General features: G+C 44.7%; 1 protein-coding gene across 1 annotated transcript in view; it reads left to right on the top strand.

Moving 5' to 3' along the window:
- pcxb (pyruvate carboxylase b) overlaps positions 1–16,630 on the top strand; it is a 219,902-nt gene that overhangs the window by 14,014 nt on the left and 189,258 nt on the right. The window contains exons 5-9 of the mRNA XM_079295523.1: positions 1,228–1,393; positions 1,846–1,991; positions 5,075–5,192; positions 6,699–6,766; positions 8,642–8,725. Of these exons, the coding sequence (XP_079151649.1) occupies positions 1,228–1,393; positions 1,846–1,991; positions 5,075–5,192; positions 6,699–6,766; positions 8,642–8,725 (582 nt within the window). The remainder of the gene's footprint in view (positions 1–1,227; positions 1,394–1,845; positions 1,992–5,074; positions 5,193–6,698; positions 6,767–8,641; positions 8,726–16,630) is intronic.

The raw sequence follows: 16,630 nt of genomic DNA, 5'->3' as shown, positions 1-16,630 counted from the left end.
CCTTGGCCCCTCTTTTCCCTTTCCTCCTGTTCCTTGTTGCGAACTCCCTCTTCCGTCATTCCCTTTCTCTCTCCTTCTCTCCCCTCTGCCACTTTTCACTGCGTTAGATCGGATCTGCTCCCTTCTTACCTCCGATCCTCTCCGACCCGTCTTCCCTCCTTCCTCCAGGACGAGCTGCCAGTTGTTCGTTATCACTTTTTTCAGATCAATTTCTCATGGTTCATCATTTGCTGCATGGGCATGTGGTCAGCTAGCCAAGTCGGGAGCCGCCCGCCATCTAACTCATTTCTCAAAAATCCTTCTGCATATCTGGGAGCCCAGCCACCCCATGCCAGCAAAGTGTGTGTGTGTGTGTTCTTCCTGCTCGCACTCTTTCACATTCGGCGTATGTGTACCTCTTCTTCACACTGTCTGTCACTCTGTAACTGTGTGACCAAAATAACCATCTATGCCTCCCAGTACCTTCTGTGAGTAACCTTGCATGTGAAAACGTGTGTGTGTGTGTGTGTGGCTTCATGCCTCCTCTGGCCTGCCAGTAACAGCTCCCTTAACAACGGGACAGCCCATAATTATAGTCCGCCTCGTATCCAAGAGCAGATGGCACATACTGATCTAAAGATGGCTCTATCTGTCACGCTCGGCAGCTACTGTATCTGTCTGCTACCCTGTGTGTGTGTGTGTGTGTTCCTCTCAGTACCTTCCCCCTGACCCTCAGATTATGTGTGCCTGTCTACTCGCTCAGTTTCCCGCTGGCGTCCATTGAGTAGATGATGATTAAGGCGATTGCAGCCGAGATGGAATGAGAATGAAGTGTCATTAGCTCACAGTCCCTCTGCCGTAACTGATGCGTACGTCCTTTTCGCTGGCCAGCAGACAGCGTGTGGTTAAAGCGCGCAGGTAGGTGCATGTGTGATGACTCATCATTTCCCTCACCGGTAGGCAGCCAAGTGTTAACCGGGGCCCCGCGGTGGCGCTGTATTTACCAGAACTCCCATTGCTTAGCTGGGCAAAATTTCCTTTCTCTGGGTTCCAACGGCAAATAGTTTTGCACAAAACCTGAGAATAAATGTGAATTACAAAAAAAATAATGTGTTAAAGCAAGTAGGTGTTGAATATTGGACTCAGTTTAATTATCTTCAGTGGGATGTGTTTATAAGCAGTCATGCCAAAGCCAAAAGGTCAAACAATGTAATGTATGTGAGCATGTATCCCTCTCTCACTTCTCAGGACAACAACGTGGACGCCATCCACCCAGGCTACGGTTTCCTGTCCGAGCGGTCAGACTTTGCGCAGGCCTGCCAGGACGCAGGGGTGAGGTTTATCGGACCGAGCCCGGAAACGGTCCGCAAGATGGGCGACAAGGTGGAGGCTCGCTCCCTGGCCATCAGCGCAGGTACGGAAACACCTGCCGCGACGAGGGTCGTGTTTTGGTAACGTCAAATAATTGTAGCACTGAGACCGAAGACGAGATGATTGCTGGAGTCTGACGCCGGAAGGCTTTTACTCTGCAAGCATTAATTATGTCTGTCGGGGATGTACATTTTTAGATCATATTTTTCAGCCTGTAACTCGTTCCATCTGCCACGGCGAGAAAAGGTGAAAAATTCAGCTCTATTCATATTCAGCCCTCATTTTGAGCTATAAAGCAGTTTCCTGCTGCTGCCGTAAAACACAATTTGACCTTATCAGACTCAAATGCGGTGTGAAAGTAGTTGCTGTTCTCGCATGATATGACTTATAAATCCCTCTAAATGAATGCGCTGAGCATTTACTGCTATAAAGCACAGCTTTCAGAATCTTTAAAATAACATGTTTCTCACTTGTGTTTCCTTTTACTTCGTCCAGGTGTACCTGTGGTCCCAGGAACAGATGCCCCCATCTCCTGCCTGCAGGATGCGCAGGTGTTCGCCGAAACGTACGGCTTCCCCGTCATCTTCAAAGCGGCCTACGGGGGAGGCGGTCGTGGCATGAGGGTGGTCCGAGAGTACGAGGTGAGCTGCACAACGTCACTTCTGTGAGAGATTCAATGTAACGGCTTACTCTAACGTCCCGGCGCGTGTCCAGAGAAGAGAAAACAAACCCGATTCCGACGCCCGGCCTGCCCGCCTCATGAAAAGTCTTCCTTCTCATATTCATTTCAACCTGGTCGTCCATCTATCTGGCTGCCAATCACCCTGTGTGTTTTGGTGTGTGTACTCTGGGTTGACGGAAGCAATTTCAGAGAGATTTCCGTGTGATGGAGGCCCATTCTCAGAGGACGTTAAGAAAATAATGTCTTTCAATGTTGTAGCTGTCCATGGGCCACTTTTCAAACAGCGTCTCAATGTATATGATCGTAAAAAGCTAATCTAATGCGTCTTACATGTGCGTCAAGTGTCCAACATGAGCAATCGTTATGTCATAAAATACCCTGACATATAAAAAAAACATTGCACTGCATAAATAAATAGGATCAGGAGATGAAAAGCAGTAGGGAGGAAACTCACCATCCTCCTCGTCTCCCGCCTCTCGGCCATGGGCGATGATGGGCTGGCACAATAGCTGTCCCAGTGATGGCCGCACAGCATCATCACCAACGCCAAAACCTGGACCTTTTTGGGTCATGTTACTCTAGAGTTGACCTAGTAATAATTTAGTGTTGCTGTTAAATGACGCAAATATGAAACTGGATTAATTCCACCTGGTCGACGTGACACTTTTAATACCGGCTTCTTCAATTTTAAGTTCCCATGTCTTCCTATTCGTTTGCTGGTTATAGTTTGTGTAAGTAGGTCTTGGTTATAAGATGTCTGGTTTCTGATGCAAGTTTCTCATGGAATAAACTATTTCATGGCTGACTCGCACGCTGTTGAAGTCTGTGTGATCTGTCACCTCCAGATTGCAGGTTTGCGCTACCTTTTTTTTCCGGCGTCTACTCCAAACAAGAGCAAGAAGGAGAAAGGCACACGTGGTCTCTTTTAAACCAAAAAAAACACAGTTTTAGAGGCTACCTCATAAATTATGCACAACAATTTTCATTATGCTCGTTTCATCTATGTATCTATATTTAATCGTACTGCTTACAGATGGTTAAATAAGTAGCGCATTGGGAGAAGCTTGTGAAAAATAAACGTTTGAATACGTCAAACCTCCGAGGAAAACGCTCTTAAATCTGTGATTGTTATTGGAAAACTGGGCCAAGTAGGTCCAACAATACCATTTCACCTTCCATGGTTAGGATTTTCTATTACAAAATGTTGCAAATTATTAATTGTGAAATCGTGAAACCGGAAATCTCTCCAGAATACCGATACACGAGAAAGGGGTTTAATGTCCTTGTGTGGATGATTTCATAAAAAATGTGTCTCAAAGGGAAAATTAACTGCCGCAGGCTCAAAGACACCAGGAAGTGGCAAGTTTTCACTTCTGTTTACTTCAGCGGAGGCCTGGAGGCAGCTTTGCTACTCGTGCCAGCAGTGGTGGAGGCCCCCCTCAGAAAAACCTGCTGATGTAGTGCTTTTTCAGGCAGCCGCATAAGCGCTCTCATTGAAACAATTGTAAAAAAAAAAAAAAAGGTGCTAATGCTCCGAAAAAACCCGCTGTATGGAAACTCAGCCTTACTCACTGATCTGCGCACGCAATAGCTGTTGTACTGCAGTCACTGAGCCTCACGAGTCAACAAACTATTTGAAAGCGTGACCTTTTCTGAGTCGCTCCGGTCTAATTAATTAGTTGTTGACATTTCTAGTCGTTGAGCTGAGTCACAGGGGCCTCGGCGGCTCCTGCTAATGCGATGTGAGGAAATTGTGAAGAGGTTTCTCTGCACTGCCGGGACCAACAATGCGTAGGTTGCCTTTGTATTCCATTAAGGCCAGCTCGTGGGGTCATTTGTATGCAGAATAACCAGAGTGAGCTTGACTATCCGCAACATGTTGTAGGTGGAGAGGTGTATGTTTACTGATAAGCAAGGCGCAATTAAAGGTTTTTCTGTTTAGGGTTTGACCCAAAAGGTTTCCCAAAGAGTAGGAGAACAAGAGAACGGCACGTATCAGAGCTCCAGTGGCCAAAGCTGACAGATGGACCATGTGGAGGGAGTGCAAATGGAATTCAGTGAACTTTAGTCTTTCAAAAAGTAATTTACAGAGATAGAGCTGCATCAGTGCTTTGACACGTTTACGACTTCAAATTACATCTCCGACACTTGTAATTTAGTGCAAGTTGTAAGTTTTGTTTCAAGTTGCTTTTTATAAATGGCCATTTCATTGTGAGGGTTATTTCTTTATTCGTTGTAGAAGCCATTGTTTTCTGACCGTAAACTGACCACTGTAGACATTCTACTTTGTCAAGTGCTTCTGTAACTGAACACTAGTTTGTGTTGCTTTAGGTTAGCACTTTGCAAACTCGTTCACTCATGAATCCAGACGATGGGAGAAAGGAACGGAGGGATTAAGATTGCACAGTTGATCTGTAGTGTCTCTGAAAGTTAAATATACATAGAGCCCTGTTGGACTGCTCTTCCTGTGTTCATAGACCTAGAATTATAATATAAAAATCATCATTACTTACTGTAAGGTTTGTGAGAAGCTTGTTTTTTGCCTCCCAGAGCATCGTCTCTCCAGGCTCTGAGATGACAAATGAAGATGGGCTCGTGTGTTCTCGCCTGGGGAGTCACTGTGACTGGAGGCTGGATGGGCGTCGTGTCACAGACTTGACAAAAACAGATCGTGTCATGACCCCCAGCGTGCTCGCTCGTGACCTCCCAAAACCGGGTCCCAGAGATGTCGTGTAGGATTTGCTCCCTTAGGGGGGTGTGAACACTTGTGTCAAAAGAAAGGAAACAAAAAAAAAAACCTAAAGACATCTGCACATCACATGTGAATGACAGGGAAAGGAATGTCGGACAATGAATGTGGAAATATAAGTTATTCTAAATGAAACTAACTGACCGCATACCGAGATTTTAAAGGATCTTGAAATCTCGTCTGCTGCACCAAAACCCCCTAAAAACCCCACCGATCCTCTGCGACTCTCTTGCCTCTTGAATAGCAGCACTAAGTCAGACGTGTATGGGTTTCTTTTCTCGTCCGTTTGTCAGGAACTCGAGGAGAATTACCAGCGGGCCTACTCTGAAGCGCTGTCGGCGTTTGGGAACGGAGCCCTGTTTGTTGAGAAGTTCATTGAAAAGTCGAGACACATCGAAGTACAGATCCTCGGTAAGTGCATTTACGACTTCCTCTTGTGTTTGCCTCTAACGATGCGTCCGTTTCTTTTGTTTATGTGAATTGATCTAAGTTCATTACGGAAGCACAGAAGTCCTTGAACTCTGCGCTATTGCAAAGGAAGGAAGAGAGAGACGGCCGAACAATGAGAGTGAAGGAGCTTTATTAGCCAGCAGAGGATTCTCCAGCAGCCATTACTTCTCCTCCACAGCGCCAACGTAACTCTACTGCCGCTCAATATTCTACAACTGAAAGTCAACACTGACTCTGACAGGAAGTGTGTCTGCACTTTGAACGTTGCTGTACGGTGCATGTGAATGCGTTCATGTTGTGGTGTGCATTACTGTAAACGTCTGTCTGTGGGTCGTGTGTTTACGTCTGTGCCTGTTTCAGTGTTCACCGTGTTGTAGTTCTCCGTGTGTGGTCACTGTGAGCAATTATTGTCTTTAGGGCATGTGAGGGATTTTGTGAATTACCTGTTAAAACCGTGTCATTGCCAGCCTTTTTGTTTGCCTTCTCTCTTATCACACCTCCCTCCTTCTCTTTCAGTTCACTGTTTTTTCAATCTTCCCTTGTTGTTTTTGCCCTCCTCTCTCTTGGTCCTCTCTCAACCTCCCTCCCTCTCATTCCGTCTCCTATGTCTTTGCGTTTTCTCTCAACTTTCCTTCAGCCTCTTTTTATTTCTGGGCCTTTTTAAACAGTGCTATGTCGGCGGTCTGTCAGGTCAGACTGTGTGAGGCGGGTCTAATAGGTTTTCGGTCGCAATCAGTGTTTGACTGTATATCAATTTTGATGCATGTTAGATTGAGCGTTAAATTGTTGCGCCACAAAGTAAAAGTCATTCACTCGCAATATGACTTTGCCCTGCTGTCGTATTCAACATTCAGCACAAAAAACAGTCTGGCTGTAGTGCTGGCACTGTTTTTAAATTAAGTAAAAAATGGGACACTTACAGTTTGCTGAGAGCATCATTTTTAATAAACACAATGTTTTGTGGGGGCTGTGCTTTTATTTTTTTTCATTATCACACATTTTCCTGGCCAGTCTTTTGCTGGACTCCCGGCACATTAAAGCACTTTTGAAGGGAGCCGTAACTGTGGCTTCTTAAAACGCGATGTACATGTGGTCCAGCTAGCAAGAATGCTACCAACAAGAAGCCCAACGATGCCTCCGTCCGTCACGTGGACGTTGCCTTGCAGGCCGGAGCAGATTGAAGCATCTGTCTTTGCACACTGAAGATGTCTTTTCACGCTCCGTACAGATTGGTCGGTTTGAAGGCGTGGCATGTGTGAATAGGTGCTGCAGGTTGAGTTGTGTTGACAGAGCTCTAAAGCCATCGGTTGGACGTGTACTAGAGTGAATTTAGCACCAATAAATGTTTGTTTTACTCCCCCTTTCGTGAATTCAACCACTCATTTTCTCAACACCCCTGATCATTATCTCGTATTCTTTTGTTATTGTCATTTTCTCACCCGCGCCTCTCTTTGTCTCTCTCCCCAGGCGATAAATACGGTAACGTCGTCCACCTCTACGAGAGAGACTGCTCCATTCAGCGGAGGCACCAAAAGGTGAAGTCCCCGTTTAAAAATAATTCATCATCTTCATTGCATTGCTGCAGTGTTACGTAGATTAGCAGGAAGTGGATGATTAAACAAAGGTCGTAGGGAGGAATCGCACCCTCGAGCTCGGCGGTCTACTGAATACACAAAAGGCCGTAGTGTTTTATTTCCCTTTTTATATTTAGGGAAACAAGCCAATTAAGCGACACATTAATAAATATGCTCGTCCTGATTATAGCGATGATTATTGTGGCACTGGCTGTCATGGATATCCTGAGCAGCAGGGAGGATTACATGCCAATAACAGTTAGCTAATGCTAATGCTGGGGGATTGGGAGTCTCAGCAAAAACTGCAGCAGCTACTTAAATTCCACCAAATTAACAAAAGCTCTTTTTGTTTTTTTCCTTTTTTTTTTTAAGGGCATATAATATGAAATTGATTGTCGTTCATTAGCTGGGGCTATTTGTCCTAGTTTCTTTTGGGTCTGGTTATTCCGGCGTCACCTGAAAATAACAAAAAGGGTCTGAATGCCAAACGAGAGGGAAAATTGAAATCGTCACTCAATATAACAATGCTTTCATCAGAGGAGGTTGATTAACACGTGTACTATTTCATGACGTATTGTCACCCCAAAGCGCTTTCAATCATGTGTTTTCATCACTTTTTTCCTTCCCTTTTAATCAAATTATAGATGATAATCATATTAGCGGCTCTGTTCGTGCCAGAGCTGCTCTTTGATTCTGTGAGACTTAATCTGCCTTTGCCCTTAATCTAAGATCTTTTTGAATCTCAGAAACAAGAATGTTGAAATAGATTAGTGACGGTAGAGTGCAGATATTTTTAGCCTTTCTCTGTCTTGGAAGTGCTATTCATACTTGGAGAGGGTTTTTTTTGGGGGGGGGGGGGATTCAGTTATTTCTTTTGGATGGGTTAACTTGTTGGATGCAGTGGAACGAAACCGATCTGCCTCAAACATGGCCGACCCCTCCCACCCAGCAGCCAATGAAAGGCTGAATGTCACTTCTAATGATTCACTCCATCTGTTTTTCTGAAGCTAACGTGACACGTACTGTATCAAACTGATGGCTGCTTTCGGCAAAATGAAAATAAATGATGGTGTTTACTGAATGTTAGTAGGAAGCCAACTGTAAGTCTGTGGCGCTTTCACTGTCTGTTTTAAGGACCAGCAGTAAACCGGGAGACATTTTGAATAGTTTGCTATATGTGTATATATATTATATCTATTTGTTTTAACCCCCTGTGCTTGACCCGCCCCGTGCCAAATGGCAGACGGAGCAGGTGAACATAATGTATCATGTTCTGCTACAGACAGGCCAATGCACTCAGTGACCATTTTTCCAAATTGTGTTTGCATTGCAGTTACTAATGGCAGGGAGCCCTCAAAGAGTTGCATCCATTAAATGAAAGTGATACAGGGTATCTTAACACACTGTCTATTAGTGATGCGGGTCAGCCAGGTTTGGACGGGCGGGTCAAGGATTGTGGGTGGGTCTCAGGTAGCTGACTAACGCATGTTTCTGTGGGTTGGGGCGGTTCGGATTGGCGCTCATAGAGGGGTCTGGTGAATGCGGGTATTAAAAAGCACTGACCCGCGCTTCACTACTGTCCGTGCCTTTTTTAAAATTCAAGTTTCCTTTCAAGGATCATTTGAGGTCTGGTGTGTTAAAAAAGCAGCACTAACGTCCAAGAGAATTAGTGCATTTCCAGCCTTGGTGTCCAAAGGAATTAAAAACTGACAAGCTGCGTTACCCAGATGCTACCATGATTGTTAACAAAGCTGTTCAAGGGGCAGCATGTGTAGCTGTTGAAATATGTGCGTCTATCTATCCGTGTATTATAAACAGACTGCTGTTGTTTTGAAGGTGGTGGAGATCGCTCCTGCTTTCCAACTGGACCCTCATCTGAGAAACCGACTTCACGCTGACTCAGTCAACCTCGCCAAAATGGTACGTTGGTGTGTTTTTGAGTTGACGCCAATACCAGTCAGCCACAAAGCGCTTGTGATTTCTGCTGCCTCTTGCTCATTTTTATTTTTTATTTCAATGTGATGCAGGCATTTCCCCAAGGTTCAGGATGCACTGAGAAAGGTCCTGAATGAATGGAGAGAACTCCTACTTAATCACGGTTTCATCAATAAGCATACAAACGAATAGCTGTGTATTTAAATATTGTTAAATATTCATGTGGCTGTGGCATGATGGCGAGGAAGCTTTTTCACGAGGAAGCAGTATTTCCTCTTTAAGGTGTCGGCACGTGTCGGCAGGTGTCGGCAGGTTGACTTTGCAGACTTTTGACTACTTGTTTGAAAAATGGCTCACTGCGACTGAATAAAACAAAAAGCCTCTCTGCCGAGGATGCTCGAGCATTGTTGTATTTAGGAACTCTGAGCAAACCCCCCCCCCCCCCCCCCCGATGCGATTCATTTTCTCCGTCTGTAACCGGTCTGCAAAACCACTGGATTCCCCGCAGGAATGTTAATGCGCTGTCTACCTGTGATTCAAATGAAGGGGACATTAGTGTTGTGAAAATGAAAATGCAATTTAGAAAATGGGTGGAAATAGATGTCAACAGTGCAGACAGCAAATGCAATTCTAGAAATGAGTGTTTGAACTGTTTTTGAGTGCATCTGACGAGACCAATTTTATGATGATTGTCACCAATTGTGCACTCTGCTTCGGTTATAAAAAAAAAAGCAAAAACATTCCCCGCGCCGTGAAAGCTCCCCTTGTGTTTAGCCTTCTGAAAACAGTCGGTCTGGCTTTAGTGTTGCCGCAAAGTTGGCTCAACTACAGTATGACAGCATCACTTAAAAGTTAAGCCTCATGTCTCGGAGGAGATTTCAGGTAATGGCCTTTTCAGGTAATGGCCCAGTTGAGGAATGGATAGCGGGGAAGAGGAGGCTGGTGCTTTGCTAAAGAAATGACCTCGATGATGCTGATGGAGACACGGTGATATGAGAGAGAGAGAAACTTTATGCCAGACTCATGATGCGACCTCGCCTCAGTAGTTTACTTTGTTTAAGAGCGGCAGCAGCTTGCCATGACTTTTCCCTGCACATTTTCATGTCGCTCCTTAAACGACAATGTGCGGACGACTGGTGCCAACAAGCGTACAGCGCGCACGTACACGCACGCGCCCGCTCAGTGTTCTCGAGGACCTCGGTCGACTCTGTACAAGGACGCATTACAAGCTCCATCGCGTCTGTGCGAGAGCGCTCGCTGTTGACGGTTGCCGGAGGAAGATTTTCCAAACCTTCAATTCAAGATTAAGTTATCGATTTCAGTTTCGAGCTGTTTGTAGTCGGATGTCAGTGTTTACTTCACCTGTCTCATGTATAAACGAGGCTTAATTGCCTGTATCGGTAACATATGGAAGCTCCTTGTTTGCAATTATTAGAATATTTATCACAACCTTTAATGCACCCGCATTAATAAAAGGATTATTAACAGAGGCTGGTGTAGGACAGCAACTTTTTACACGCTTGTTGCTTGAATACACGGGAAAAGACCCTAAACGAGGTACAGGCTCAATTGAATTGTGTGTTTTGAAGTTACAAGTGTTTAGATTTTTGGGTGAAATTTCAGATTACTCCATGAGATCTCTGCACGAACAGTAAAAGCAGCCTCTCTCAGAATCTCTGGCACCGGATTGGTCCTCTGAAGCATGGACGGGTATCACTGGGATTTTCTCGATTCTCATTATTGGTTCGGTTCAATACCCTTTTCTGTTTGTTTTCATTTCTAGAGCAGCAACAGTCATGTTTACCACAGCAAAGTCCCCATATAAAGTCATTCATATCTCAATGGAAACTATCTAAAATGCATCATGACATTACAGCACTGAGTTCTACTTTGATTGAGAATGAAGAACGCAGACATCAGTCAGCATCAGTCTCATCGCGTCCTTCTCCCTCTGCTGATGTGATTCACCGCCTGCAGGTAACCCTGATGGAGAGAGAGCAGCGCTGCTCTGTGTCAGCCAGCAGAGACGTTTACTAGAATAAGCCACAATTTAAGAGATGTGCTAAACAGTTAGACGACAGCTATTGCTTTAGCTCGTTTGTAATAATTTGGCTAACATCGCGGTGGTGGATGAGAGACGGTACAGATTGAAATTTGGCTTTTCTACATGTTTACATTGGAGGAGCTCAGCCCCGGCGTGATGATAAATGAACAACTGAAGGATCAAACCTGCAGCATTTACAGATTATCACCAGGGGTCTCACTTTCTCACGGCCTCATCCTCCATTTTTCTTGTTCCAGACACCTCCCTCCCTCCCTCCCTTGCATTCCCCTGGTATGTGTTGTGATTGCATTTCACATTGTGCCAGTCCCCACTTCCGAGCTGAACCCAGCTCTCACTGCAGGTACTGAAACCTGCTCCCTAAGCAACGGCGGGGCTGAACTTTGGTACTTAGTTGGGTATTAACGTTTGTGTGTTTGTGTTTGTCGCAGTGAGAGTGAGAGACATCTATTTTTAATGTGTTCCATAGCTCCTTATAGACTAGGAAGTGATGGAGACGGCGACGCGGTTATTCACAGCACACAAACGCACACATTACCAAGTACGTGGTGGTGTTCTCTCCAAGTGGCCAGTTCTCCACACTTTGCTATTCTTGTGAAGACGGTCGGTTTCCAACTCTTTCCGTGCTCAGACACCTAAGTGTGTGTGCGGTCCGATTTGCAGTGCAATTAGAGGCTCTTTAATTTTAATCGGCAGCTCATTGGAATGTACCGGCAAAGGGATACGGACATTAAACCCATAATGTGTCACGTGTGCACACAGTCTCTCCTGCTTTTGCTGCACCGTCACAAAAACCACATTCAGTGTGTACACATCGACAGATATTCAGTGTGTACACAGAACATATTCAGTGTGAGTAGAAAGACACACTGGATGATGCACGTTCCCCACATTATGTCTTCCTCCTACACCCCCGCACACACCTGCTGTTTCTCGGCTCCCGTGTGGTCCTAACGGGCCTCCGTAGCGCTGCCGGTCATCTCCCCGTCGGCTCGTATCGCACGTCTTCCATTATCGGCAGCCTTTGAACTGGCTGCAGGCCGAAAGCGTCTCCTGATGGCGCGTCCCAGAGAACAAAGTTGCCTGGCAACACCGACGGCTCCAGGAAGTTACTTCAGCTCCCGGTTGAAAGGGTTCGAGCTCAGAAGTGTCTCTCGGAGCTCTCAGGTGAATCCCATGTGTTGTCAAACTGCCCACTCGTGTGCTTAAACAGCTGAGTTTGTGTACTCGTTTGCAAACGGCTTTGTTTCTCCTCCGGCTGCCTTTTGCTTTGTTGTGCTCGTGTCTTCAGGAGAAAGATCGATGTCTGGCATTTCATTTCACCGACACGTGCAATATCTCAGCCAGTCCTGATTAATTGTATTAATGACGCGCCTCACTATAGCAGTGTGAGCTTTTCATAATCACTGATTGGATCACAGATTGGGCGCCTCATCACCTGTTCATTCATCCATAACGTCGGCTTCTTAATACCTCTGATGTCTGTGTTGCGTTGCAGCAGTTGTATCGGATATTTTGACATCCGCAGTGTGTTTAAGGAGGTTAAGCTGCAGATAGCAGAGCCCCCCCGCGCTTGCTTTTGCTTGGTGAGCATTAGTTTGCTGCTTATGAGGCACGCAACATCTGTGCCCACATGGGCTGTGGTTTACCCTCCCAACGCATATGCTGCACAATCCTATGACATAACCAGAGAGACATAGAATACCGTGCATCAGACATCATATGAGAAACTCTCAGGGCTCCAACACTTGTTCACATGTAAACAATGCGGACAGCAAATGGGAAATCATGCACCTCTAAATTATGTTAGGGATAGCCTCAAACTGGGACATTGTTTTTCTAGGTTTGACTTCATAGATTTTGCTAAAAAAGTGTAATCAACAACTACCCACAATGCCATTGCAGGTCTGTGCTGTAAAACTCCAGCCGCCTGCTGCAACTTTTATATTAACGTGCCATTAAACGGTGGTCACGGGTCCTTTTTTTTTCCTCCGGAAGCAGAGAGTTCCAAGATGCATGTCTGGGAAATAGGTTTCATGCCACTCTGGGAGCAAAGGACACTTAAAATCAACAAGAAGTTTTCATGGGGGTTGGCCAGCTTGTCCACTTCCTGTGGTCTCCAGTCTAGTTTCAGTCAGTTGCCCAATGATATTCAGATATCTTTCAGATAAACAGATAAAGTTTCTTTTTTTTTTTTTTTTTATTGCTTTTTTTTTCATTTTGTTGGCATAACATCTAAAGCGCTACATCATGACGTAGCCCTGTATATTTCAGCAAGCATAATGCATTTGGGTCAGTTGGCTCATTTGGTTAATTATTCACCATTCTGTGGTAATTAGACAAACTGTATAATAACAGCAGATTATGCAAAAGACCTATTTTTTTAAAATCTTTTTTTATTTTTTCTGGCCAGATCAAACCAATGGATCCACGTTCAGTGATCTGTTCCTGTTAATGTGGTCGTGTGAGTGTGACTCTGGTTTGGTTGGTTCTCGAGGTTTCCTTTGTTGTGGAAATGTTTTTGTTTATACTCCATCCCAATCTCCAGATACAGCAATGCAACCCTGCCTTTGGCCATATTTATTTCCTGTGTTTCACTGTCTCACCCACACTCTGGGCTTTTTCCAGTGAATCCTGGAGCCGTCTTATGTTTAAGTTTGGCAACACGTTTCTGCCCAATGTCCGAGCCGCTATATCATGATCGGGATTTGGCAAAGCTAGCTGCAGTGAAGGATTATAAGCAGGAAGGAAAATGTGAGTCTGTGATCCAACACGATGAAGCTTTTTGAGCTGATAGATGTTCTTCTTTTAATGGTTTGCACCTGCCTGATGATGCACCAGTGTATTCGCAACAGGCACACCTCATTAACTATTAGCTTTAGCATGCAGGTAAACTCACTGTAGACGTCTGGGCATCAGTCTAATTGGCTCAACGTTTGTCTCTGTGTGTGAGAGAGGAAAGACGAGCAGGTGTGTGTTTATAGGTGACTTCAATGTCTCGCCGTCTGCCATTTTCGTTTCATGGCATATTAATGGCTTTAACCTTAAGACGGGGAGGAGGCAGCGTTTAACACGTGCTGCTGTAATGAGGAATTCACTTCTTGTACTTGTGTGGCTGAGGAGCGCTGACAGTCGAGACTTGCATGTGACATTGCATGTGACGCAGCCTCACCTACTCCGTTTCGTTACTGTTTTGGGTTTATTTTGGCAGAAATGAGCAGAGAACATTGAAGCTGGGCCAGTAAGCTTTTTCGCGCTCTCGCGGAGCGGCAGAGGCCGTGAAATTCTAATTATTACCGCTGTGTTTTAAGAGTGAGATGGCGAGAGGCGAGCAGGCGACAGAGATTTGAAAGCTGTGCGCCTGATGATTTGAGGGGAAGCATCATTTGTGTTAGAGTGTTTTTTCTTTTTTAAAGAACCGGGGAGAAATAATTTGTTGTACATTTTCAGTCCTTTGCTCGTGTCTGCCGGCTCGTTTTCCACCATCGGCCGAGAGAGCTGCGACTCCAAAGCACCCTAATATGTCTGCAACTCATCAGCACTCTGCACTGCTGAGCCCATTCGTTCTCACTGAAGATGTAGAGCTTCATAAATGTGTCACAAATGTAAAGGTTGAACTGCTGGACATTGTAGTTTTGAGTTAACATTGGTCAAACAGGACTGAATTAAGTTTGGTTTAGCCAATAGTTTGGCTGCACAAAAAGTACTTGTTGGTATAATCAAATGAATTAAAGGTGGGTGTGGTTAAATCAATAAATATCCCGTTGTGAATGGAGTGCTTGCATTAAGTGTTTTTGGAGGTACGTGTCTCCAACCGTTCATGCAAAGTGCTTTCCTGTGACCTTGAAGCACTTTAAAAACATGGAAAAAATGACTACGTGAGTTAGGGCTGGGCGATAAATCGATTTAATCGATTAATTCGAATGTGTGCTTTAAGGCGATGTGTTTTATTGAAAATCGAGAAAATCGCCCCCACCCCTCCCCCCCGTTGGGTTCCCGTAGTAGAGTGCGCGCGCATTGTTTACAAACTAAAACAATGTCACCGCCGCCGCCGCCGCCACCTCACAACAACAACCCAGCATTTTGGAGACATTCACCAACTGTACTCCGCATGAGAAGAACAGTGCCCGGTGGAAAGCCATCACGGATGCAGTCGCGATGTATATCGCAAAAGATATGGTGCCCATATACACCGTGGAAAAGCCGGGGTTTATTCACCGTCTCAAAGCTTTGGACCCCAGGTACGTGCTACCAAGCCGTAAACATTTTTCTGACGTTGCCTTGCCTCGGCTGTACAATAGTACACGCCAAAGGATCTCTGCGGAGCTGGAGGGGATGTCATTCTACTCCGCAACAACTGACCTGTGGTCCAGCAGGTTGACCCAGACACCGATCCACTTGACTGGTGGAAGCGTCACCAACTTAACTTTCCAAGGCTAAGTACTTTAGCAAAGAAATACCTCTCTGTGCCAGCTACAAGTGCCCCCTCTGAGAGGCTTTTCAGTGTGTGGGGGGGGGCATTGTTACATGCCACCGTGCATGCCTGAAGCCAGAGGTAGTAGACAGGCTTGTCTTCCTGGCAAAAAATATTTAGAAAAAACATGCACTACTGTTTAATACTGTTGGTTATGTTGTGAATGCACTTGATTTTGTTTACATGCACTTATTTACTGTGCAAAATATGTTATGTTGATGTTAGATCAGATGTTGCACTTTTGAAAATGTGAATGTTAAAGGGTCATATACATTTTATTTCATGCTGTGTTTGTATCAGTGTATTCAGTTAGAAAAGCTTACTGTAAAAAGTTACATTTGCACAGTTGTTTACAATGGAAGGCTACTATTTAATGCCATTTAATGTTATGTTTAATTTAATTTTATATTTAAATGATTCAGGCAAACAAAAGAGTGACCAAATACTTTTTGTATACTACAGGCACCTTTCTACAATGTTCAGGTTTTGTTTGCACTTTATTTTTATCAACCTACTTGGGAAAATCATCACAAAATAAAAGAAAAAAATGTTTTCAACAGCTTCTGTCATCTGCAAAAAATTTTGGGGGAAAAAAATCGATTTAAATCGTGAATCGGATTTTTTGTAAAAAAATCGGAGATTTTTTTTTTAGGCCATATCGCCCAGCCCTAACGTGAGTAAAGGAAAGAGATGTCTCTCTCTTCTGGGTGCAGACATCTGTTTAAGAGACATTTGTGTTGAAATTTGCGTGAAAGCGCCTGCGGCCTGACATTAACGAAATAATAGCTCTTACTGTGTGTTTGAGTGTTCAAGACAAACGTGCGTGTGCGTGCGTGTGCGTGTGAATCCACCAAGGGTGATAAATGTGAAATTAGTTCTGCTGTCAATCACCTTGGTGACGGTGGTTGTAGAGATGACATGCTCGCAATGGACGGACACACACACAGATTAACTCTGGGTCCCTGGAGGTGGTCGGTGTACTGTAAACATTATTGCGACTTCCAGACTCATGGACTCTATTTGTGTTCCCATTTCTGACTTCGAAGCCAGCAGTGCGTTTTGCCCTGAAAGCATATTTTAATATTCCATCATGAAAACCAGCATTTGGAAATGGGCTAGACGAAAACAAAAAAGTTCCTCTCCTTTTCCCAGTGAGCTCATGAATCAGTCAGTTTTCCTTTCTCGAATTCAAAATGTATTTTCTCGCCTCATGCTTTTCAGCCCTTCACTCTTTGTCTCGTCTCCATCTGTTCTCTTTCCTTCCGTGGTTCTTCTTTGTGCCGTGTCCCTCTCCTCTTTCATATTCTCTTCAGAGTCTAAATCTACAGTTGGCTCCTTTCCTCTTTGTCTTCTG

This window comes from Melanostigma gelatinosum (genome assembly GCF_949748355.1).
Source record: "Melanostigma gelatinosum genome assembly, chromosome: 23".
Lineage (NCBI taxonomy): Eukaryota > Metazoa > Chordata > Actinopteri > Perciformes > Zoarcidae > Melanostigma > Melanostigma gelatinosum.
The sequence above is the reverse complement of the archived record's forward strand: the minus strand, read 5'-3'. Positions and strand labels throughout refer to the sequence as shown.